The 26,828-nt window shown below is 36.5% G+C and overlaps 1 protein-coding gene across 1 annotated transcript in view; it reads left to right on the forward strand.

Moving 5' to 3' along the window:
* Window positions 1-12,225: 12,225 nt before the first annotated feature.
* Window positions 12,226-26,828, forward strand: part of Gpm6a (glycoprotein M6A) — a 217,958-nt gene continuing 203,355 nt past the window's right edge. Inside the window, exon 1 of the mRNA XM_090354175.1 lies at window positions 12,226-12,322. Within this exon, the coding sequence (XP_090210301.1) occupies window positions 12,319-12,322 (4 nt within the window). The 5' untranslated portion in view covers window positions 12,226-12,318. The remainder of the gene's footprint in view (window positions 12,323-26,828) is intronic.

A 26,828-nucleotide genomic window follows, 5' to 3' on the forward strand; every position in this document is an offset into this window, starting at 1 on the left:
CTGTTGATATATTTTAGATAAGAGGCCTTTGTTTGTTATATGGTCAGTGAATATCTTCTCCCACTCTGTAGGCTTCCTAATTAATTTACTAGCTATGTCCTTTGTCATACAAAAGCTCTGCAGTTTAATGCAGTCCCAGTTACCCAGGCTTTCTCTGATTTGTTGTGATTCTTGGTCCTTATTAAGAAAGTTTCGACCTGTGCCAAGGAGGCCTAGTGTATCTCCTATTCCTTCTTGTAAAGTTTTCAGTGTGTCAGCTTTTACCTTGAGGTCTTTGATCCATTTGGAGTTAATTCTAGTGCAGGGTTACAAAGAAGGATCCAACTTTAGTTTTCTGCAGGTGCTTAACCAGTTCTGCCAGCACAACTTGTTGAAGAGGCTATCTTTCTTCCATTCTATTTTTTTGGCCCCCTTGTCAAAGATTAGGTGGCCATAGGTCTGTGGTTTAATATCTGGGTCCTCAGTTCTATTCCATTGGTCTTCAGGCCTGTTCTTGTGCCAGTACCAAGCTGTTTTGGTCACTCTATAATAGAGTCTTAAGTTTGGTATTGAAATTCCTCTTCTGTTGTTATTTCTGCTAAGAAGTGTTTTTGCTATACGGGTCTTTTATTATTCCATATGAAATTTTGGATTGCCTCTTCTATTTCTTTAAAGAATGCCATTGGGAAATTGATGGGTATTGCGTTGAATTTGTAGACAGCCCTTGACAAGATTGCCATTTTCACCAAGTTAATTATTCCAATCCAGGAGCATGGGAGGTTTTTCCATTTCCTCAGTTCTGCTTTAATTTCCTTTTTCAGGGTTTTAAAGTTTTCATCAAAAAGGTCCTTTACATTCTTAGTTAAGGTAATTCCTAGGTACTTTATTTTCTTTGAGGCTATTGCAAAAGGAGTTGCTTTCCTGATTGTTGCCTCATTCCTCTCATTGTTGGCGTAGAGGAAGGCAGTTGATTTTTGAGGGTTAATTTTCTGGCATTAGTTTTTACTCTTTTGTCTTAGGCATTGATTTTAATAAGCTGTTCTGAAAATTGTGATCACATTAACTAGTTGTCTTTCCTTGAGACCTATTAACTAGCCTCCTTTAATGAGTTTACTGATTATCACTCTTAACTAGCCCTCCTAACTAGTCATCTTCCATTAGCTATTATCATTGCCTTAAAAGTAATTTTAATTAGTAGTAGTCTCTTAACTAGCATAGTTAACTAGTCATCTCTATTATTGTTATTATTATTTTGTACTATCCTGCCACTTAAATACCCATGTGAACTTGTCTTTTTGGCTTAGGCACTGGTATGTACTACCACATGTAATGCAGATTAAATTTAAAACATGTCATTTTGGGGGCACCTTTTTCTTCATACTATCTTGTTTTTAGACCCCAGAATTTTTATTATTATTTAAAAACTTGAAGACATTGGCAAGTTATTAATTTCTGTCCCCTAAAATAGAGTGGAGCCTCAGTAAAAAAAAAGTGAAGAATCCAATAATATCAGAAATATTCAATATTGACCATATAATTTACTTTCCTAAGTTAATGATAAAAAATTTTAAATTAAAGCTAAATTAAATTAAATTAAAGTTAGTTTTTAATAAGATGGCTATATTTAGCTTTTCAGAATTTTGCATTGGGTGAAATTTTATTTTTATGTTAGAACTTTGAGAGTCATTCTGAGACAAGACCTTTAGGAATTAATGTATAAGTTTTCTCTAACTTATGAAGTGCAAGAGAAGTTTTGTAGTTATTTTTGTTATATAAATGAACTTTTCTATCGTGTTCATGAAAAATTCGCTTCTGAAAAATTTCTTCCTCAATCAATAGGCTACTTCTTAAATCCTAAGCATTTTAGGCAAATATAAGAATGTTTGGAAACAATTCCAAACAGCATTTACAATGTTACAAATTTATATGGTATGTGAGGAAATATTGAAATACATTTAAAATGGAGGAAAATCTATTGTTTAGTTATGCTTTTGTTTTGTCATATTTGCAAAAGGAGCCAATTAAATCTTTACCAGAAAATATCTATCAGTACTCTATGACTTTAAAACAGCTCACAGATATCCAACAGTCCAGCCAGAGAGTAAATTATGGCTGATGTCTAGAATTTAATTGTCTTTCTAACAGGCTTTTCTGATATTATTCTGGGAGCTAGCACTGGAAGTTCTGGATACTCATGCGGTAGGAAATGTAAACAATTTAATTTTAATGAATTTACATATTCCTTATAAATATCACATGTAGGTTTACTGAGAAAACAGCAGTCTCAGCATCCCAGTGGGTTGAAATATGATTTGAAACTTTAATTAAAAATGATACACTGACATAACTATTACTGGAGTCATTTAATAACTATCAAAATAGTAAAAGAAAAGTTTAAACTATGGATTCTCCACTAGTATTTCAAAGTCTCTTGTCAAAGTTTGAGTGGTTTCTAACTAAGCTTATTTGGGTACAGAAAGGAGTGGAGTATATTATCATACTCGCTATTTAATAGAAAAAAAATAATTCTTATGATCTCTTTGCTTGGTCAGGTTCTAGCGATTTTTTTTTTAAGATAGAGTTTCTGATATTGTCTATTTCGTTTTACCAGAACTTTTCATTGTTTTTTGGTTTTTGTAGTGACAAACAAATTGCCACTAGGTGACACTATTGTCTCCTGAATGGAGTTAGATTAGCTTTTGATTTCTTCTGCTGTGAAAGAGATGCAAATTATTGTAGGCTGGTCTTGTTAGCCCTCTTTCATTTGCTGCTGGTTGTTCTATTTCCTTCACACCAACAGTCAATTACAACTTGCTTTCTACCCTTGAAACAATGTAGCCGTTTTTAGAGCTCTGACTCTATCTTGTTATTAGAAACCAAAACAATAACAGTCAAAACATTCTTCATCTTTCCTTCCAGGAGTTGCATTGCTAGGTACTGTGTCTGTTTGTAAGGCCACAGGTTGTGCCTACATCCTTGTCCTTGTTGAATTGCCTGGAAGACAGTTCTCCTCCTAGTCACAGCTGGGTGCTCACTACCCTCTCTGTTCACTGCTCCTTCTGGGGAAGCAGCAGTGAAAGGATGGAAGCAGCCACAGTTCATCTGACTTTTCTAACCGTGCGTGCCCTAGCAACACATAAGGCTCAAAGATAAATCATGCTTTCTGTTTGAGTTTTGTTTGATGGACACTCTAAATAAAGTTCACCTCTTCCTCAGTAACTGCCACTTTATAAAATGCCTTTCTTCTTTCCAATACTGTAATCGGACTCTTTACTCATCATTTTATTTTGTGCCAGCCTTAGGATTTGAATTCAGGGCCTGCACACTATCCTTGAGCATTTTTGCTAAAAAAACAAAAAAAAAAGCATTCTACCACTGCAGCAAGAGCTCCACTTTCAGCTTTTTGATTAATTGGAGATCCTTCGTTTAGCTTTTGAATAACAATCCTCACTTTTCAGCCTCCTGAGTAGCTAGGATTATAGGTGTGAGCCCCCGACACCCAGAGCTACAAAGGTTATTTCTTATCCCAAGGTCCATTTTCCTCTTGCTAGCAGAACATTTTCTTAAATTTCATGCTTTCTAAAATTCCAGCTTTGAGCTATGAGTCAAGGGAGGCAGGAAGGAAGAAGGCAGGGGATACGGTAACAGTCCCGTTGTTTGTGTGGATTTCTGGTACAACAGCTCTGCTGTGAGTGGTATATTACAAATGCATTATAAGTGGTGTATTGAAATGTTATTTGTGCTTGTATTATGATATCCATGAATTTCCAGAAGACTAACCCTGCAAGGGTTTTCTAGAGAAATATCCTGATGAAGAAAAGTCCAAGTTTACAGTCTTGGCCTAGTCATCAATTAAGAAAAAAAAATGTGTGTAAATATAGTATGTTAAACAATTGGTGTGTCTTTTACATTCATTAAAAACTCAAATAACAATTAAACCTAATTCTTAGGCTAATTTATACCCTTGTCCAAATTGTGGGCCCTGGTTGCCCTGTGTATATACCACGAAAGGGAAAGGAGACTAGTGCTCATTTCTGAGGAGAAAACAATGCAATGGTCTGCATGAAGGATGCTTATCTATCAGTGGAATCAGCCTTGTGGTTCAGAAAGATTGCTTTTGCATAGAACAGATTATTATCAACCTGGAACTGGCGCAATCCCAGGTTTCAATCCCAGGTCTCACTAAGGAGAACGATTTGTATTTTTGCTTTGGATTTCTATTGGGATATATTAGTTGTAAAAAAGGGTTCCTTGGGGGCATTTATAAGTAGGCAAAGTACCAGACACAAATTCATTCTCTGTCACTTTTCCTTCTCCATTTCTTCAGATAATTTTATTAGGTTTCACGGTTCTCTGCTCATACATGCATGTAAATTTCTTTGTCCAGATTTATCCTCTATACCCTCTCAATTTTCCATTTTCTTATCTTCTGGCACTCACAACCCCAGCAGAGTCTATGTTTTTGTCATTCATTTTTTTGTTGTTGCTGCATGTGCATATATGATATTTAAAGTCAGGCTGTCTCACCTTGTTGCTTTCTTCATTTCCTCCATCCCCTCCCTCGTATGCTTCACCAACTTTCAGTTATATATCTTACTGAATATTTTTTGGGTGGCTCAGAAGTATATATTACAGGACATAGAAGCCAATATTGAGAAAAGTAATGTAATAAAATCCAAGTGAATTAGTATTTCCAAAGAGACCATAGAAGGCCTAATGGAGAATTGCCTTATCTTATAATTTTCCATTTTGCTAAGTGTTCAGAGTATTAGGGGACCTGGTATGGAATACTATCTACTTGCAGGTAGAAAAGTAAAAACAAATTATTTTGATCTCATTTTCAGATATTATATTTAACTGACATAAAAGGAAAGTGAAGGTAAAGGGTGATAAATTGGATTGTAACACACAACAAAAGTAAAGCCCTGTATCAAAGTGGACACCTACAAGGAAATAAGTACTGTCGGCTTAGTATTACAAAGAGTGAGCTAGGAAAACATAAGCAGGTGAGTAGAAAGTGGATGACTGACAGAAAGATAAGTAGACAGACAGACAGATAAACGGAGGGATGGATGATAGAAACATAGATTATGATAGCTTGTAGTTATATGTGTATGTGCATGTATGTGTGTATGTGCATGTGTTGTATATTAAAATAAACATGAAAGTTCTGGCTCTGAGAGCAACCTCTTATTTATTCACAGTACTTACGTTCCCCTCTCCAGAATTCCCTTGGGAAAGACTTGTCTAGAATCAGATGTAATTGAAAGAGTTAATGTAGAAAGGACAGGATCTCTGAACTTATGAAACTCAGAGCTTGCACTGAAATTTGGAGGGTGTGAAGCAGAGGAAGAGACACATTTCCTTATCTTTTACCCTGGAATGTAAACAAATCTTTTCTAAGAGAAAGGGAAGACTGTTTATGTTGGAATGGAACCAACTGACTTTGGAAAAGGCCAGAAAACTGCCTTTAGATCTCCTTATCCATTAAGTAAATTGTCTCTGGGGGAGAGTAGACATTCTCTATCTTCGTAGCATGCCAATTTCCATTGCTCTGAAGTTGTGGACAAAACAGGAACATAGTGGAATACTTTCTGGTAAAAAAAAAAATTAATTCCTCCACAGCCTCTCAAATCTTTCATTCAAGCATCTCACGTTTCATCACCTGCTCCTGTTTCTCAAGCTTACTCTGTAACAGTGGAGTCCAATAATTCTCACCTCCTTTAAGGCATGTAGTTTGCTGCAGTGTTTGTTTTGCTTGTTTTAACTCTCCAACCTTCCCTCTACTGTCTACAGATACTCTCACACAGCCTAACACAAAGTCTCATCATTATCATGGCTCCCTTACACATTCTCAGTTTTATTTCTCCTTGAACATGGATGCACCTCAGCCAATGTTCCATCTGGTGCACTCACACATTGCATGGTGTCTTGCAAAGTCAGATGGCTACCCATAAACAGAATACTCTCACAGGATGTAGTTGCTTTAACAAAACCACACAATGTTTGTAAGGTGTTTGCATTTAAATTAGACTTTTGAAAAAAAATACTAAATGCATCACCAGAGGCATGCCTTCTAGGATTCAAAAGCTTGCTTTGAAGACTGATAAGCCAGTTGAAAGGAGAGTTTGTGACCCCTACTGGTAATCTACTTCTAGCTACCATAATTTGACAGCAGTTGCTGTAAGGATATTATTGGGGTTTCCATATAAAACAATACCACCACAACTGAGAATAACCCACAGTGCATGCTTTTACTATAGAGTGGAAGAATAAAAATTATTTTTCTTTTCCTTCATCTTTGATTAAATAGGACTTAGCTGTTGTATTTTGGCTGTAGGACCAAAATTATGTTTGAGAAAATCCTAGTGATTGGGGGCCCTAAGTAGCTGATGTGGTTTTCCTTTCTCTTAAAAATTTTAGGGAATATTTACTGGCCAACAAATGAATCTTCCTATATAACCAAAGTACAATTATCCAAATTAGAAAATTATTCCTGAAATTGTTATCTAATCTATACTCACTCACATTTTATCATTTTCTCCCCAGTTAATGTTCTTTACAGCAAAATAAATATCTGTATCATCCCTTGGTGTAAGTCATGTGTCTTTTGGTCTGCTATCATCTCAAACTTTTTCAAAATTTTATTGTATTTTATTGTAAAGGTGATGTACAGAAGGGTTACAGTTACATACATAAGATAATGAGTACATTTCTTGTCAAACAGTATTATCACTTCTTTGCTTTTTCTCCCATTTTTCCTCTGCTCAACCCTCTCCCTCCCAAGTTGTAAAGTTAATTTGCAACATAGTGCCCTGTAAGTATGGCTGTTATATTGGTTCACATTTTGTCCTTCACATTTTGTTATTCCTTTTCCCTTCCTCAAATTAGATAAATATATATAAAAGACACAGGGTACCAAAATTAAAAGCAATGACAACTAGGGATAAACCAAAGAGAAAACAAATCAGTTTACATTCCCATCAACAGTGTAGAAGCATTCCCTTTTGGCTGCATCTCTGCCAGTATCTGTTATTATTAGTTTTCTTGACAATGGCTATTCTAACAGAAGTGAGCTGAAATTTCAACGTAGTTTTGATGTGCATTTGTTTTCTACCTCTTCCTACTCTTGTTGTTCTTTTGGCTCACCCATCCCCACCCCATTTTCTTCTATCTTTCTCCTTTTTCCCCTTCCCCCCTCCTCCTCATGCCCTCCTCTGTCTTCCCCTCCTCTCCCCTGCCCTTCCTTTCCCTTCCCTTCTCTTTGACTTTTCTACATTATCATTTTGGTATCTTTGGCCTGTCCTCTTTCTCCTCCTCCACTTCCTGCCCCTCCCCCTACTCCTCTTTTTCTTCCTCTTCCTCTATTACTCTTCCTTCACATTGTTCTCTTCCATTCTCTTTTCTTTTCATCCCTCTCTTTCCTTTCCTTCACTCCCCTCTCATACACTTGACTCTACTCCCCTCCCCTTTCCAGCTACTCTTCCCTTCTTCCATTTCCTATGTGTCTACTTGGTTTTAGAGCTGACATGAAAATACTGCTCAATAATTGAGCACTTGGTTAGCAGAGACATATAAGGTCCTAAGCTGGATTCTTGGGTACCACTAAACAGCAACAAAACAGTTCAGAGTAGCCCATTGTTTTACATTTATTCTTCTTTGATCATGAGGTGAAAATCTTACCTCTGCCATGCCCTCTCACTATGATGTATGGCCACAACACATATCTAAGTACCATATCCAATACAAGCAATACCCATATCTAATGCAAGATTTCTCAGCTTGGAGGACAAGCCTTCTCTCTGGTTATCTTGATATCTCAAAAATCCTTTGTCACAAACCCAGCTACAGGAAGCTGATTGACAGTCATTGAATAGATGTAAAATTATATTTTATAATATATTTCAGATGTACCTTATTGGCATATTTTGGAGATAATTTAAAGCTAGGACATAAAATACCTTATTCCTCAGACTTCAATCCACTACTTTTGCCTTGTGTGTGTGTGTGCATGTGTGTGTGTGCAGTCCTAAGATTTGAATTAAGGTCTTGGATGCTGTCTCTGTGCTAGCTATCCACCACTTGAGCCCCAGCTTCACTTGTGACATTTTGTTTTCCATTTGGAATGAGCGTTTCATGGATTTTTCTGCTCAAGGTGGCCTTGAACTACCATCCTCAAATCTTAGCCTCCTGAAATGCTAGGATTATATGAATTACCATCATCTGGCATCATTTACTACTTTTACTTTCTGCTAAGAATTCATTTGGAAGCAGTTATTACTATAATAACTGCTGAAAGCTGTTTATATAAAATAACAGTGTTTCATTAATTGTTTTAATCATCTCATAGCTTATTTCCTTAATGGAATTTTGTACTATTACTTTTCCACTGATAGTTTAATCCAAAAGTCCTCTAAAATTTGCAGAGGTCATTTAGTAAATGGCTATTTTATAGTGCATTTCCTTTTATCAATGATTGTCTGAGCCATAGTTTAATAATTTTTTTGGAGGGGCTTGAACTCGGCCTCTGTGCTGTCCTTGAGCTCCTCAGCTCAAGGCTACCACCCTACCCTTGAGCCAAGCCCCACTTCCCCTTTTCTAGAGGTTAGTTGAAGATACGAATCTCAAGTCTTTTTGTGCCTAGGCTGGCTTTGAACCTTGATCCTCAGATCTCAGCCTCCTGAGTAGCTAGGATTGGAGGCATGAGCCACTATGCTTGGTGCAGTTTGGCCCTTTTTATTTTGCAGTGGCAAAGTTTCAAAGTATGAGCAAATATATATATATATGTATATATAAATTAGCATTGATTTTTACTCCAAGGAAAGTTTTGATAACTTTGCAAAGAAGTTATAAAATCTGTGGCAAAGAAGACAAAGCAGAACTTCATGAAGTTAGATGTTATGTATATTGTCTGTCCTTCCTTTTTCATTTACCTGTAATATAATCCATAATTATCCATATCCCATTTCAGGTCCACCCCTCACGCTAGCTATTTCCTCCCCTTGATCAATCTCCAATAAGTCCTGGCTCTGAAAGAACATACATAGTTGTGGTTAAATTATAAAATACTTATCTAGAACTATTCTCTATCACTTACTTTACTACTGCAAAATACACATAAGAAAATTTTCCATCTCCACAATTTTTATTTTATTTTGTCATAAAGGTAATAGACAAAGAGGTTACAGTTGCATAAGTAAGGTAATGAGGACATTGCTTATTGAATAGTGTTACCCCCTACCTTGTTTCCTCCCACTTTCCCTCCCCACATCCAACATAGGGTCCTGTGAGTATAATTGCTGCATTGGTTCACTCCTTATCCTTTTTCCCACCATTTCTGTGATGCTGCTTTCCTTCCTCGAAATCAGATAAATATGCATACAGTGACAAAAGGGAATAAGCCAAAGGGAAAAAGTGAAACAAAAAAAGAGAAATAACTGTAAACTGTACACATACCAAAATAACAACAACAACAAAATCCAACAAAACCTTCCTCTTTCCATATCTTAGAGTTCGTTTTGATTAGCGTCATCTTATATGGTCACATGTATATAGCTATTGAGCTGTTGTGATCCTCTGATGGGCTGATCTAAACATACACTAATTAATACAAAGGAGGGAAACCATGGAGCCGATGTTACTTTGGATCTGGCTTATTTCACTTAATATTTTTTTCATTTTTAATATATTTTTTACTGTAATTAATAGAAGGGTTACACTATATTCACCAGATAGAAGGTACATTACTTCACAAATATTGATACCCTTTCTCATGTCATGGTCCCCATTTCCCTCCCCTCCTCCACCCCACAACTTGATTTCCCCCCTGCCCTCTCCTATTTCAAATAACCAATTAAGCATATATAAAATTTATCAGATAACAAGGTGAAATATTGTAACAATATGAGATAACCAAGGGACAGTAAAAGAGATGAGAGATAACATAGTACATTAAGGACAACAGTCACTCAATATATGTTTTTTGTTTCTTTATCCTGGAGGTCCTTACATTTAGCGTCATACTATATGGCTTTATTTAGCTAGATTTTGTTCTATTGTGAATCTCTGCTAGGAGAGCCCAAGGTTTGTACTTATTATAACAAATCAGGGAAACCATTGAGCCTATGTTCCTTTGAGTCTGGCTTACTTCACTTAATATGATTTTTTCCAAGTCTTTCCATTTCCTTACAAATGGGGCAATATCGTTTTTTTTTCTGACAGCAGCATAGTATTCCATTGTGTATAAATACAACATCTTGTTGATCCACTCATCAACTGAGGGACATCTGGGTTGGTTCCATATCTTTGCTATGGTTAATAGTGCTGCAATGAACATCGTTGTGCTAGTGGATTTAGTATGTCCTTATTTCTGGATGATTGGGTAAATGTCAAGTAATGGAATTGCGGGTCATAGGGGAGTTCTATATTTAGTCTTTTGAGGAACTGCCATACTGCTTTATTTTTCCCCAAGTCTTTCCACTTCCTTACAAATGGGTCAATATCAGCCTTTCTGATTGAAGCATAGCATTCCATTGTGTTCATATACTGTTTTCTTGATCCATTCATCTACTGAGGGATATCTGGGTTGATTTCATATCTTATCTGTGGAAAATAATGCTGCAATGACAGCCTCAGTGAGGTCTCATTTGTACTCATTTCGGCAAATGCCCAGGATTGGGATTGCTGGGTTTTAGGGGACCTCCACATTTAGTATTTTGAGGAACCTCCACACTGATTTCCAAAGTGGTTGAATAATTTATTATACATACCCACCAACAGTGCAGTAGCATTCCTTTTTGACCGCATCCCTGCCAGCATTTGTTATTGCTAGTTTCTTGATAATGGCTATTCTAACTCAGGTGAGATGGAATCTGATTGTAGTTCTGATTTGCATTTGTTTCATGGCCATAGATGTTGAACATTTCTTCATGTGTCTATTGTCCACTGTCTTAAATATATACTTCAGTGGAAGTCATTAATTACTAGTATGTAACAATTCTGCATCTGCAGAACTCTTCTCATTTTGCAAACCTAGAGCTAGTAAGTACCTATTAAGTAATTAATTTCTGTGATGTTTTCTGCCCTGTTCCTGAAAATTGGCTTTCTATCTTTTGTGTCCCTTTCATTGCATGGGAAATAGCTGTGGAAATGTTTCAGTGCCATTCTAATGATTTTATACGCAATGTGCTAATTATATTCCTACTTATCATAGTGTGACTTATTTATTAGGTAGCAATTTCCTTAGCAGGCATGCCATATCCACTTCATTTTGTTTTTCCTCTTGCTCATGCATAGATTCAAATAGTTGAAGGGGTGCCCTGCACAAAGAAGATAAGGCACTTTGTAGACTGATTAAAATGACTTGCATTTCTTTTGGAGTAGGTCAAAAACTTGTAGAATTATATAATTTTATTTTACTTTTTGATTTTATAGGCCAGAGAGATTTCTTTTTACAGATCCTTCATTGTGTGTGTTGAAAAACTGAGTCTTAATTTGTGAGTGATGGAGTCAGAATCACAGCTCCCATCTTTCTAGTGGAGAGCCCTCTCCAGGGCATTTCAGTGATACCCAGTGCTCTTTCTGCAGCATCCACTCCCTTTGGGATAAGACTGGTTAGTTTTCCAGGAGATTTTTGCAGTGGTGGAAGTGGTGTGTGTGTGTGTGTGTGTGTGTGTGTGTGTGTGTTTAGGATTTTATAACTGTTTGATTACAAAAAATTAAAGTACAGGAAAGAAGGGATGGTAAAGTGTAAATTAAAATTTCTTGTATATATATATTTGTGTGTATGTATATCACAATCAAAGGAAACATTACACGACAGTCAAAACTTTTGGGATATAAAATCACCTATCAAACCTATGTTTTCTTTTGCAATGATTATTCTCCAAACCCAACTTTAGGAATTATGTTATCTTAGATAATAGGTCATTGGTAGTGAATTGAGACAATATGTTTGTGTGTGTGTGTGTGTGTGTGTGTGTGTGTGTGTGTGTGTGCGCGCGGTGCGCGCCTGTGAAGTGTATTAAACATAGTTTCAGAAGAGAGATTGCACGTGGCTCATCTGAAACTTGCCCTGAGCCGGGGAGGGGGCGGGGGGTGCTTCTGGGCCTGGGGCCTCCCATGTGGCCAAGAGAAATAACAGGTCTCAACTAGAGGACGCAGGTGGAAAGTGGGAGGGGTCTGCGGGCCCAGGGAGTTTCAGGAGCCTGCCCTGGGAGGGGCGGGGCTGTCACTGGCTGGGAGTCCCGGAGTCCAGAGGCGCCCAGAGAACTTGGCCCTGAGCAGAGTCTGCTCACTCACATTCCTCTGGGCACTTCAGGAGAAGGAAGATCTTTGGTGATGGGTGAGTGCCCGGGCTGGAGCGGCCCGGTACCCCCACCCCCCATGCTTAGGTGCTGTAGAAAGTGAATGACTGAGGTCCTCAGATGCGTCCTGGTCCCAGCCTTTCCCCCTCCAGGAGCGGCTGGGAGTCCTTCTGACTTTTCCTGCATCCAGAAAGAGAGGGAAGATGCTAGGCGATTGCCAGCTGGGCCAGGGAGGGCCTGCCTGAGCGGGTCCAGAATCCGGAGTAAAGAGGAGAACTGGAGGGCGAATTCCAAGGGGGGAGGTGGGAGATCGTTACCCCCTCGCCTGCCCAGGCTTTCCTTGGGGGGGGGGGGATGGCGATTTGAGAAGGGGTCCGGGAAATGGCAACTTCGTAAAACTTGCATTTCGCACTGGTTTGGGTGGAGGGAGGCGCTAGGGTTAGAGCGAACTTGGGGCACAATTCTAGGAGCTGGTGCGAACGCAATGCCAATTTGCCCGGGAGGTTTGGGAAGCTTGATACTGAAGGCTGATTCTTCCTAGATCGGAGGCTGGGTTCACACACACACACACACACACACACACACACACACACACGCACACGTCGTGTAAAGACACCTTGCCAAAGGTCAGGACACTGGCTGGCGTGCAGTTTCACTTAGCTCGGGATAGTCTGCAGCGGTAAATGAGTGGCGGCACTTGGAGAAGTCCCAGGAATGCTGGTGATCTGGGTAAGGATGGAAAATTAGGTGTCCACGGTGGCAATGCAAATCCAGCAGGAAGGATTGGAGTCTGGGGGGAAAAGTTGGCACAGCGATGAGGGAAGAAATGAATGGCTCTTGGGATTTGAGGGATGGGGTTGTTGGGGGTGGGGGTTTGGTTTGTTCAGCGAATGTGTAAAAGTAATAGCGCCGCCGTCGCCAGGCTGCGTTTCCATGGTTACTGATTAGCGACCCACCCGCAGCGGGGGGTTTACCATTCACAGGCCAGACGACTCGCCCCTTCCGGTCCAAGTCCCTGCGCGCCCCTCCCCCTCCTGTCCCTTGTCCTTTGTTGTGAGGGACTTCATCCAGAGAGGCCTTGGGGACTGATGTGCTCCTGTTGAAATCCCACATTTCCCACAGGCTCCACGGGTTAGGGAGATGCTTTGACTACTAATCGGATGGGTTTATACACAGTGCCAATTTAGAAGAAAGGAAAGAGAGAGAAGGGAGGGGACTGGGGGCTTTTTTTTTTCATGAATGTTAGATGTGCTCAAGACTTTTATAGTTACTTGTTGTTTGGCTCTGGGAGAGTCTTAGAAAGACCCCCCTTTTAGGGTCTTTTGAATAAAACAGCACAGAATGGATTGTCTTTAAATGTTTTCTGACATGGGAGTAATACTGGTAGGTAATGAAAGAAAAATCAAACACTTTTGCAAGTGTAATAGAGTAAACTTCAATGCCTCCCCCTTCCTTTTGGCCTTTTTTATTGGATTATACATGGGTATATCAACGCTTGCTAGAATGACTACTGAAGAACAACAGCTTTCATATTGAGAAAGAAAAAACAATTGACTTATACAATATGACTTTATATCTATCCAAGCATTGAAATTTGGACCTAATGTTATGAAATGTTTCAAACATCATTTGTCTTTGAAAGCTTAAACTTGAGCGGATTAGCTGTCAAAGTGCAAGTTACAATGTTGAGGTTCATTGGTCTTTTCACCTGAATTTCCAAACTGTAATGGAGAGTTGGTCCTGAATTTTACCTCAATGTTCTTGAATAAGTTACTCATCCTAAATTATAGACAGGGTGTGGGGTTAACAAGTGATTGGTTAAAAGAATCTAGAGTTTTAAAAAATCTTCCTATAAACTAAGAGAATCCTAAAGCTTGTCCATTCTTTCTTCTGCCAAGAATGGATTGCATTTTTTTTTCACTACGACGCAGTTACCTAGTAGGAGACAGCAAGAGAAGGAATAAGAAAAGAAAGAAAAAAATTTAAAAAAGTCTTAACTGTAATTTCTCTGTACATCACCTTTACAATCAAATTAAATAAAACACGCAAAACCCAGGAGGCCAGGAAAATATTTTTTTAAGCAGATAGACTGAGAGTAAAGGATACAGGTAGGAAGGAGAGTAGAAATAGTCAGAAAAGCAGTTCAGAATAAAAGTAAAGTAGAGATACTATGTCAATGAGAAGCTGGTGGAGCATGAAAGAAAGAAGGAAAAAAATATGCCCAGAAGATAGAAAATATTTGGTCATCAAAGTCATATTCTTTTCTTTTAATTTATGTGTGAGAAATAACTACATGACTTAATATAAATTTTATTAGTGGTTGTAGAAATTAAAAACTTTGGTACAGGTTGCTAGAATAAGAAAGCAAACAGTTTAGGATAAGGGTGAATTGAACCAACAAGCTGAATTCATCTTTCCCCAGGTATCATGATAACTGAAAAGGATCATTTAAAGGTGGGGAAATGACAAATGTTGAATGTAGCAATAAATCACTCTGATTTGTCTCCGTAATCCCTTCTGGCATTGTGGAAGAATGAGATCAATAGATCAATCAAATATTTGTAATTATTATCGTATATATTATTCACAAGCCTAATTCTTTTTTTACGGGGGGTGGAGGGGGACGGTGTCATGGAGCTTGAACTCTGCCTGGGCACTGTCCCTGAGTTCTTCAGTTCAAGGTTACCACCCTACCCTTGAGTCAAGCCCCACTTCCGGTTTTCAAGTGGCTAACTGAAGATAAGAGTCTCAGGTCCTTTTGTGCCTCGGCTGGCTTTGAACCTGGATCGTCAGATCTCAGCCTTCTGAGTAGCTAGGATTACAGGCATGAGCCACCTCACCTGGCATGCACAGGGCTAATTCTTAAAAGAAAAAGCTATTTGCAAAGTGAGCAAATTGAGATTTTTGCAAACTTTTACTTTTTTTTTAGATTCTGTTTCTTTCCTGGATCATGTCCTCGACCTATGTACATAGGCAGGGTTTTCCTCTGCTCCAAAATTCTCCTCTCAAGAAAGATTAAAAAAAGGTAGAAATAGTTTACAAGGGGCTAACTATTTGCTAAGAGTATTTACATTTTACCCCAAGGTTAATGTTAACCAGCAAGTTCATAATTGTGGAATTTCAAGGTTCAATGGAAAGGTAGTTGCTAGGAGTATTTGAATTTTGTTTCCTACATATAATTTACTGATTGTGTGTGTGTATGTGCATATGTGTATGTGTGTGAGCTTAGACACATACATGTATAGAATAATCTTTTAGTAGCATTATTAACATTTATTTTGTTTAAAAATGATATTGCATATAGTTTGATAAATACTCTTATAAGAACTTTCATAAAGAGTGGTACCGAACTTGGTTTGTGAAGGATTACAAGGGCAGAGATGCTCCAGATAGATTCCTCAAATCAAAAAGAGGTAAGTTCTGGGGAGCAGGGTGGAGGGGTGGGTCTTGAGTTTGAGAGGCTTCCTAAGGCAGCCAGTAGAACTTGGCATTTACTCAAGAAATAGTATAGAGGATTTTTGTAATTAATTTGAAGAATAAAGGTTCCTGGTGTTAAAACAGAATAAATTGGAGAGGAGAACTGTCAAAGTAGTCCTGAAGTAATATAGTACATGTTGGGGCCAGCGTGGTAATGGAGGGTGTGGAGATCAGAGGACTGAGGGGAAAGATACTCTGTGGAAAGCTGAGCTATAAAAGGGAGAAGATGGATGAAATGCATTCTCTGGAGATTCCTTTTCTTTTGAGGACTTAGTTGGTTTCTCTTAATCTTCTTAAAGATAAGCCAGATAATTTGTTTTCTGAATATTTAAACAGTTAATTCATTTTATTTCTGAGGTATCATTTAAGAGATTGAGGTTAGAGGTCTACACAAAATGTGTGTTAAGTCAGAGATACATTAAAAAAAACACATAGGACACAGGAATAAGAAGGAGAACAAAGATTGGAATTTAGTGTAAGTAAACCCATGTGATACAGCAAATTTGAAAATGAATATAAGAAATACTGAATGAGGGAAAAAGAAACTATTAACTGTGTTTGAATGACAGACACCAACTTCCTAACTGGTGTAACATGCTCTAAGACTGAAATGGTAGAATGTAACTTTTGTTTTGCTCTGTTTTGAGGCTCACTGAGTCTCTGAGTTTCACTTTGTAACATAAGCTGGCCTGCAACTCACAATCCTCTGACTCCTGAGTACTGGAGTTATAGGTGGATGCCATCAGAATTAGGTTTAAGAATCCCATATATTTTGACAAAAGAAAAAATAGGAATTAATGACTGACATTAAATTTCAATAAAATGAAGTAGATTGAGAATCTGTCAAATCTTTTATAAATTTACACAAAAACTACAGATATACCACCCGGTTTGAGTTTAGACTTCTGTTTAGAAATGACACAATGTCCTAGAAGTAGTTATGAACAAAAGACAAAGAACCAATTTTGAAGTTGGAGAGGCAGAAGAGAGATAATTCCTTATGTTTTGGGCTGAGTCCTATAAAATTTTAAGATCTTTCTCTTTAGTTTGATGGGAGGAATATATAAATTTACGTATTTATGCTTTGAATTCAGTAATCATCAGAATAACAACATGTAAGAAAAATAAAGTTGAACCATCTTCCTTTAGAAAATTAATATTTTTATTATTTTAAACTTCCAGGTGATACTTTTTAAGGATCATTTGACCTCTGGTATGTTATTTTCCCTAGATAATAATAATAATAATAATAATAATAATAATAATAATGAAATAAAATAATAATAATCTGATGATACTGTGAATCAGAGAAGTAAAAATGAATCTGGGTATCTGCCACAGCATAAATAATTTTCCCCAAATAATTAGATGAAAGCAATCCATCATCTTTCATAATTCTGTGGATCATTGGTGAAAAGTTTTTATTTGTGGTCTCATGCTGTTGTAGTCTCATACACTGGGACTGGTCTGGGGGTTGGGCCATCTGAAGACTTGACTGAATTGGTCATCTAATGTAAGTCACATGAATAGGTGGCCATTGATGGAGTTAACAAACAGCTGGGAATGGTTCTGGATGCATCTGGTTATGCTCACAATAATGACTGGGTTCCAGAAAGTAATAGCCTCAAAGTAAACAAAACCTGACCAGAATTGCAAAAATTCTCATTATTGAGCCTCAAGGAAATGTTCCAAGATATCTCTTCTTTTGGATCTGTTGCTACCAAAGCCATCCAGAGCATTAAGTTCCAAGGGTAGAGATTAAGTGTATTCTCCTGTTGTCAGGAACAGCATGATTCTGTGAGGAAAGAAAGAGTTGAAGGTTACTCATCAGTTGATGTCATTCCTAGAAAAGATGGGCTAGTATTGTGCTTCACATTACAACTGAAAACTGAGTATTCATTTCCTGAATGAATCACTAAGTCACTGAATCTTTCATTAATTCAAGTGTAGACATTTATGCTGGTTGTGGAAACCATAGCAACAAGTCCTTCTTGCTGTCTTTTAGGCATCTTAATGAAGTTGCTTTAGTCTTAGAATGTGTAACTATGAAAAAGTTTCATCTCCTGGAGAAGGTGAATATGTCCTTCACTGGAGAGCAACTTCATAGGATTAATGAAGAAATGTGTTTTTACAATAAGAGGATATGCTCCACTTAAACTATGTCAGTAAAATCATCCAGTCTTTCTTCTTTTTTTAATTTAAAATTTAAATTTGTCAGCCTATTGTAAAATACTGTTTAGTTTATTTGTAATGAGACATGTCATAAACTAGAATGTAGGTCATTTAACAAAAATTTGTATTCAATAGCTTTTCATTAGTTTGGAAAGAATTGCAAGAATCACTTTGTATATTAATGAAGAGGAGCATGGTGGCTAAAGATCAGTAGATTGAACATTTTCTTAGTAATCACAGGCCTTGGGTTTAATCCTCAATTCTATGAGCAATACAAGAAGCAAAAACAAAACATAAAACAAAAACAAAACAACAACAACAAAAAGAACCAGAAAAACAAAAATGAAAAAAAAAATGAAGTTTAGAAAGTGAAATGAGAATGATCTAGGGTAGTTATGTAGTTCAATATTTGGAAAGATAGAGTATGAGTAGTGTTTCTGTTATTTTTTCCTTTTTCCATATATTTTTATTGTAATCAATAGAAGGGTTACATTATATTCACCAGATAGAAGGTACATTACTTCACATACATTGATACCCTTTCTCATGTCTAGGTCCCCATTTCCCTCTCCCACCCCCACCCCTCATCTTATTTTCCCCCTTCCCTATCCAATTTCAAATAACCAAATACGCATTTATCCAATATATCAGATAACAAAAGTGGAATACTGTAACAATATGAGATAACCAAGGGACAGCAAAAGAGATGAGAGATAACATAGTACATTAAGGACAACAATCACTCATTATATGGCTTTTGTTTCTATAATCTGGAGGTCCTTTCATTTAGCATCATACTATATGGCCTTATGTATATAGGTTTTGTTCTATTGTATATCTCTGCTAGGAGAACCCAAGGTTTCTACTGATTATGACAAATGAGGGAAACCATTGAGCCTATGTTCCTTGAGTCTGGCTTACTTCACTTAATATGATTTTTTCCAAGTCTTTCCATTTCCTTACAAATGGGGTGATGTCGTTCTTTCTGACAGCAGCATAGAATTCCATTGTTGCTACACTATTTTTTCCTGTTGCTTATAAAATTTAAATGATGAATGTTTGAAGAAGGCTATTATACTTGATGTTGAAAGACTCATTTCTCTTCTTTCTTCTATGTTAAGGACTGATTGGAAACAGCATAATTAAAACACAACACAATACAATTTAAACAAAGCATTCTGAGTAGGTAATTAAAGTGAGTAATTTGATATTTGTAATTATACCTTTCTTCTTTTTTTCACTATAGTTTTCCTCCATTAATATGTGGTGCCATGTGCAGATGAGTTTCTAATGGGACTGTGCTGGAGGAGTATTTTTCTTTGGTAGGAAGGACTTTAGCCTGTCCTCTTCTAACTTACAGTGAGTAAAGAATCAATGGGCAAGTAGCTGTCAGGTTGAATCCTTCTTTCTTTCTTTTTACTGGCTTTCTTCTGTTCCAGTGGTTGTGTCTCACTGTTTATTTATTAGCTATTTAGTATAGAAAAACATTGTTTTTTAACATTGACAACAAATCAGAATAATGTGGCTGCTTATCATGCTAGATTGGGCATAATCTTTGCCTGTTAGGCTCTTGGCTGGTTTTGCTCTCCTTTGCTATCCTCAAAGTTTGAGAAATCTGTCTGCTTTGTTGGTTGTTGTTTTCCTATTTGTATTAACATTTGCCAAATCCTTTGTGTGGCATTTTGAAACACATGACAGCTTCTAGGTCAAATTTCAATTTTGATCATTGCATCTTTAGAAGGCAAGCTAGGAACTGAAGTAGCCAGTTCTTTTTCAGTGATTGCAAAGGAATGGCTGCATGCTGGTTGTGGAAGTCATAGCAACAAGTCCTTCTTGCTACCTTTTAGGCATCTCAATGAAGTTGCTTTAGTCTTAGAATGTGTAACTACAAAAAAGTTTCATCTCCTGGAGAAGGTGAATATGTCCATCACTGGAGAGAAACTTCATAAGCTTAATGAATTCTTTTCTAGTGTTCAGCTCTGAGCCAGGAAGCTAGAAATTGTTTTCCTTCCTTTCCATTTTCCTTCCACTTTTCATAATTAGGCTTTCAAGGCACTTAATCTTTTAATTTTGAACTGATTAATAAGCTGGCCACTGCTTAGGTTGTCAAGCTAAACTTATCTCTGCTAAAAGAAAGAACATTCAGTTTATATTGAAGGACATACATTTTATATTCAACAGATTATAAAGCATCTAATCTCTTTTTTCTTTCCCTTTCTATTTTCCTTTCTTTCTATATTTTTTCATTCTCTTTCTGTCTCTGTATATGTGTTCTTGGAATGTACATATACACAATATAGATGTGTGTATATTGCATATATGTATACATGTTTTACACACACACACACACACACACACACACACACACACACACACACATATCTGGTCATGGAGCTTAAATCAGGGAATGGGGCTTGAACTCAGGGACTGGGAGCTGTCCCTGAGCTTTTTGGCTCAAGGCTAGTGCACTTCCAGTTCCGCCACAGCTCTACTTCCCACCCTCACAGTCCTTGCTACTCAAGAAGCTGAGACTGGAGGACTGAATTTGAGTGCATCTCAGGGCAGAAAGTCTGGCAAAAATGCCAGGCTGGAGATGTGACTCAAGTGGTAGAGCAGCAGCCTTTAATAAGAAAGCCAAGTCAGAACATGAGATCCTGAGTTCAAACTCTGTTACCAGAAAAAAAGGAATATTCTTTATTGGTTTTTAATTTTATTACATTTATTTTCCATTAAATTCTAAGAACATGTCTCTCCCACCAATTTTATGTACTTGGCAAACTAATTCTTCAGCTATATATGAAGAGTAGTGTTTCATGAATTGGATTTGTTCTCTAATAATAAAAATGTGGGACCTAGGATTTTCATGAGTACTAATCAGTATAAAATTACCAAAAATAATGGGAAAAAATCCTGCTGAGAGTGTGGCCTAGTGGTAGAATGTTTGCCTAGCATGCGTGAAGCCCTAGGTTGGATTCCTTAGTACCACATACACAGGAAAAGCCGAAAGTGGTGCTGTGGTGCAAGTGGTAGAGTGTAGGCTTTGAGAAAGCCCAAGAACAGTGCCCAGGCCCTGAGTTCATGCCCTGGAACTGACAAAAAAAGAAAAAAAGAAAAAGAAAAAAAAAGGAAAAGAAAAGAAAAAAGGAAAACACAATAGCAATTCAAAATTTCCCACAAAGAAAGCAAGTAGAAAATAGTGATTTTCCACCTTGTATTATGAAGCTCTTAGCCCTACCCAGACTCAAAATCAAAACCGTTAAAGAAAAAGAAAAAAAAAGAAACCTCAATTGACCCACAAAAAAGAAGCTAAATAAACAAATAATAAGGAAAAAAACTGAGCAAAAGAACAGAAAGTCCAAAAATTTAATTCGAGAACAGTCAAATGAAGCTCTCATAGTTTATCTTTGAGAATGTTTGGTGATATAACCACTTGGAAAAACTGGAAAAAATCTTACTATTTACCCAAGATAAAAATAAAAATGTATTTCCATTAAATAATCTATAGATGAGTGTTTAAAATTAATTTGTAACAGTTTTAAACTGGAAAATAATCATGTTTTTCAGTTGGTAAATGGATAAACAAACCGATGTTGGCAAACAAATTCTCTGCAGTAAAAAGAAATTACTGACAGCACCACAGGGATGAATACAAAAAATAGATGCTATGCTACCAGTGTGGTATTTGTAAAAGAAACATTTGTCCTTAAGAGATATTGAAAGTGGGGGGTCTTGACTGATTACAAAGAAACAAAGTACATTGTGGAAACTTATTCCAAATCTTGATTGTTGTGGTGGTCACATGGCTATATACATTTTCCAAAACTTATAAAACTATGGTCTAAAACAGGTTTTATTGAACAATTAAGTAATTTTCCATTACCAAGAGACCCAGTTGGCTTGTATTGTTAAGTATTCTCCTTGGTTGATTTTTCATCATTTTCTTAGTTATGTTATCTATGTTTCTATGACATACAAACCCTAATTGTAATTAAATTCTAAATACTCAGTCCCAGTGATTGTAAATAGAGATTCCCTCCTTGAATACTTGTATGTTAAACTTGTCATTTAAAATATGATGTAAAAATCAACGTTAATATATTCTTTAAAAAAAAATTACAATGGGTCCTGGAGTTTGGCCTAGTGGTTAAAGTGTTTGCCTAGCATGCACGAAGACCTGGGTTCGATTCCTTGATACCATATATATAGAAAAAGCCGGAAGTGGTGCTGAGGCTCAAGTGATAGAGTTCTAGCCTTGAGAAAGTCCAAGGACAGTGCCCAGGCCCTGAGCTCAAGCCCAGGACTGGTTAAAAAAAAATAACAATGACAATAAAAATTAACTTTGCCAGTTCAGAATAGATTATAAATTCCCTCTAGAAGGCATTTTCTCCATCTTTCCTCCAAACCTTGTGTATTTTTCTACTCTTTCCACTTCCTAATTTTTCATTTCTTTTAGCTTCATATAACACAGAATATCTGGGAGGTATAGATGTAATAGAAAAATTCCTATACTCTTTTTAACTGAAATCTTTAAATTTAGTAAATAATTCAAGAAAAAATTGTGCTATTTTCCTTTGTATTTAATCTTACTGCATTTTAGGTGAAAATGTATGCTAACAAATAAAAATCATACTCTACTATGATGAGTTTTCACAATGATTGGGACAGAGATTTATGCCATATCACTATTGTTATTGCTGATATAAATATTTATGTACTTATTTTCCAAATTTCAAATTACTTCAAAATCTGTATTTTATCCAGCAGAATGTGCAATCATAAGTATTATTATATCCTACCCAACCAATTTAATGACTTTGATTAATTTTTGGAGATCATTTACACATTTACTAGAATATTCCAGCTAATAGAAATTGGTCTTTCTCATATTGATGTTAATAATAAAAGTACTTGTTTAAGAAAGTTAGCTAAATAGGTTCTGAGTCTGAAACCCTACTATCATTCCATTTATAACATGAATATGTTCAAAACTGGATACCATATGCTTTGTTATATTATTAAACCTGAAGATACATAAATCATCTTACATAGTATTTGTGACTTAATAATTATTCAGATGAGAAGTTCAAGTTTTATTACTGGGTGAAAATACACTATTCACCATAGCTGGGCCAAATGATAAATTGTGTAGCCAGGAAACCTAAATTTCATAGTAACTGTAAAATTCCAGAGCAGTAAATAGATGTTTTGTTTTGTTTTGTTTTGCTTTGTTAATAATACTAGCAGTATGTCTATCATGATAATTCTTATTATCACTTACTTTTAAGTTTCTAAAGCACAAATGAATGAAGTTGTGCATCACGCACTGATTACTGGAGACTAAGTCACATGTTTTCAGCAGCTAGGTAAAGTTAATTTTCTTGTTTCTTTCTCTGTAAACTTTTAGTCTTCTTCCAGTTCTAGAAGGCTGTTGTTAAAATGCACAAATAAACGGATCAAGGGGACTGATACTCGGTTTTGAATTAGAATGCTGAACTTTAGAGGACACTTGGCTCAATTGATGTGATAATTTTACCATACCAACTGAGAAAGTTGTGATTAAATAATCTCTGGGGCAATGTTGTGATTAAATATTCAGTAGTATAGATTGATTCTTGCTTGAAAAGCTATTCATTCATGGAATTGAAGTAGAACAGAGGAGCCTTTACTGTTTGTAAATTTACATCTCACCTCACGAAACTACAGTTTTTACATTATTGTGGATGTTGATTCTTAGTTGAAAATTAAATTTTTCCTCAAATATTTGATATCAATCAATGAATATTTATTTTCATTAAAGGAAAGGTAATAACCACATACAAATTGAAGGACAGATTTATTGGTAGGGGTTATAAAAAGTTTATTGTTATGTTAGTGTGCAAAATATTTGTGAAATTTTTAACAAAAGTAGTTCACTACAGGGATAACAATGTCGATATTATGGAAATTTCTCTTCTTATATTAAAGAATACAGGACTTCACATGTGACTTATTATTCTAGAAATTATTTATTTTTAATATTGTCAGGATGATGTATAGAGTGGTTACAGTTACATTCATCAGGTAGTGGGTATATTGCTTTTTGAACTTGTAACTACTTCCCATATATTTTCCCCTACTCTCCCTCTCCCTCACCCCTGCCACTCATCTTGTTTTTCCTTTCCCTTTCCTTACCTATTTCAAATGAACAAATACATGTATATTCAATATACCAAAGTCAGACACAGTAAAAACATGAGAAAAACTATAAGAGAACAAAAGAGAAAAGAAATAGCTTCACATAGTACATATCCTGGATTTCATTTTGCTTAGCCTCATCCTATATGGCCATATGTACATAGCTTTTGAGGTATTGCAATCCTCTGCTAGGAGAATCCTAGACATGTATTAATTGAAACATTTATTTAAAAGTCTGACTTTTTGAATATTTAATCTAGGCACTTCTACTTATTGGTTTCACAATTTGTGTGATTTATTTGATTTGGGGAGTTGCAGCTTTGTTGTAAGGGTAGCATTAGCTTGCTCTTAGGAGAAAGAAGCATGGCAGGCTTTGATGTTTTAATTATTACCATTTCTCTCTGTCCTCATTTACACAGAGTCAGGCCTCAATCATACATTACTACTTTGTTTGCTGTAAACTTTTAAACTTTCAATTAATGAATATTCATGACATTATTGTAGTTCTGAGTCACTGAAGTTCTGAGACATTGTTCTTACCTTGTGTTTCATTGATTTAATAATTTGCCTACATTTGTAGAAAAGAAATGTGATTCAAGAAGCATCATGTCTAAACTATGAATAAGTTCAAAATGTGAAGAAAAAAATATCAGAGTAAAGCATCATTTAATGACAGAAAAATTGGAGAGAGCAGATCTGAATTAGAAAAAAGCTTATTTGTATTTGTCAAAAAGAAATTTCTTGGCCAGGCTTGGTGGCTCATATCTGTCATTCTAGCTACTCAGGAGGCTGAGATCTGAGAATCATGGTTCAAAGCCAGCCCAGGCACTAAAGACCCCAAGACACTTACCTCCAATTAATCACTAGAAAACTGGAAGTGATGCGGTGGCTCTAGGGATAGGGTGATAGCCTTGAGCTGAAGAGCTCAAGGACAGCGCCCAGTCCCAGAGTTCAAACCCCACAAGTGACCACAAAAAAGAAGTTCTTATTTTTAATTTTTACCATAAAATAGGTTTCCAAACAACTATTTCTATGGTTGAACAATACATCTTATACTCAATAAGTGGACAAAAAATACATCAAATCATCTTAGTTTATTTTAAAATATATTTTACTGTAATTAATAGAAGGGTTACATTATATTCACCAGAGAGAAGGTGCATTACTTAACAATCATTGCTACCCATTCTCATATTTTTGTCCCCATTTCCTTCCCAACCTCCTCCCTTCATCTTGTTTTCCACCTTTCCTTATCCTATTTCAAATAACAAAATAAACATATATACAGTATATCAGATAACAAGGTAAAATACTGTAACAATATGAGATAACCAACGGACAGCAAAAGAGATGAGAGATAATAGTACATTAAGGAAAACAATCACTCATTATATGGCTTTTGTTTCTATAACCTGGAGGTCCTTTCACTTAACATCATATTATATGGCCTTATATGTATCTAGGTTTTGTTCAGTTGTAAATCTCTGCGAGGAGGGCCCAAGGTTTCTACTGATTATGACAAATGAGGGAAACCATTGAGCCTATGTTCCTGGCTTACTTCACTTAATATGATTTCCTTACAAATGGGGCGATGTCATTCTTTCTGACAGCAGCATAGAATTCCATTGTGTATAAATACCACATCTTGTTGATCCACTCATCAACTGAGGGACATCTGAGTTGGTTCCATATCTTTGCTATGGTAAGTAGTCTGCAATGAACATCGTTGTGCTAGTGGATTTAGTATGTCCTTGTTTCTGGACGATTGGGTAAATGCCAAGTAGTGGAATTGCTGGGTCATAGGAGAGCTCGATGCTTAGTCATCTTAGTTCTTTTTTTATCAGAATCAATTTCTCATTAATTACGTATTTATTTTCTAAAAAAATAACTAATGAAGTCCTTCTCAAGCCTGTGATTCAGACTATATTATTTTGATTGACAATGTAAATTGAAGCATGTGAGGGATTAAATGAGTAATGGCATAAATAACAGATTAGAAATTAGCAATGGTATATATCAGATGTGGCTTTGGCTGATAGAATACTTTCCTAATATGTACAAAGCCCTGCGTTTTATTCCCAACCTCGAAAAAAAATGTTGGAGCTAGAATGTTTTAATACATGTTTATATGCAAAGATTTCTCTGGGAACAGCAACCTTAGGGGTTTTAATTTAATTGTTACGGAATTGGACGTTTTTGTTGCTATCAGTCCTTTTATTTAACCATCAAATAATTGTAGATTGACTCCTGTTATATATCTACTGTCCACTACAAACTCTGTTATATGTGAAAATTTGATAATCAGTATTCATGATCCTACAGATATTCATGGGCTAACCGAGAAGAAAAAGAAGTACATAATTGCAGACTCAGATGTTGGTATTTGATAAGACCAAAGCATTATAAATGTAATGGTACTGGGATGAGTACCTTATTACTCACCCAATTTTGGAAGGAAGACAAATGATCCAGACAGATGGAGCCCCATGTGTTAGTTCTTTTACTGAACAAGAATTTAGGAGAGCGGGGATTTTGCTAATCTATATAAGGAGACTTAGAGTTGGATGGCCTCACCAGTACTTAGTTAGGCAACACCAGTCTCTGCTTCTCAAAGTCTCCTTTCTATCCGTGTGTGGCAGGGCAGAACTGGGAATGCATGCAGGAACTGCCATGACAGACAGAAGGAAATCATATGAAGACTGAAAGTGCAGGGAAGGCTTG

Source organism: Megascapheus bottae, chromosome 20 (genome assembly GCF_031878675.1).
Source record: "Megascapheus bottae isolate mThoBot1 chromosome 20, mThoBot2.hap1, whole genome shotgun sequence".
NCBI classification, from domain to species: domain Eukaryota; kingdom Metazoa; phylum Chordata; class Mammalia; order Rodentia; family Geomyidae; genus Megascapheus; species Megascapheus bottae.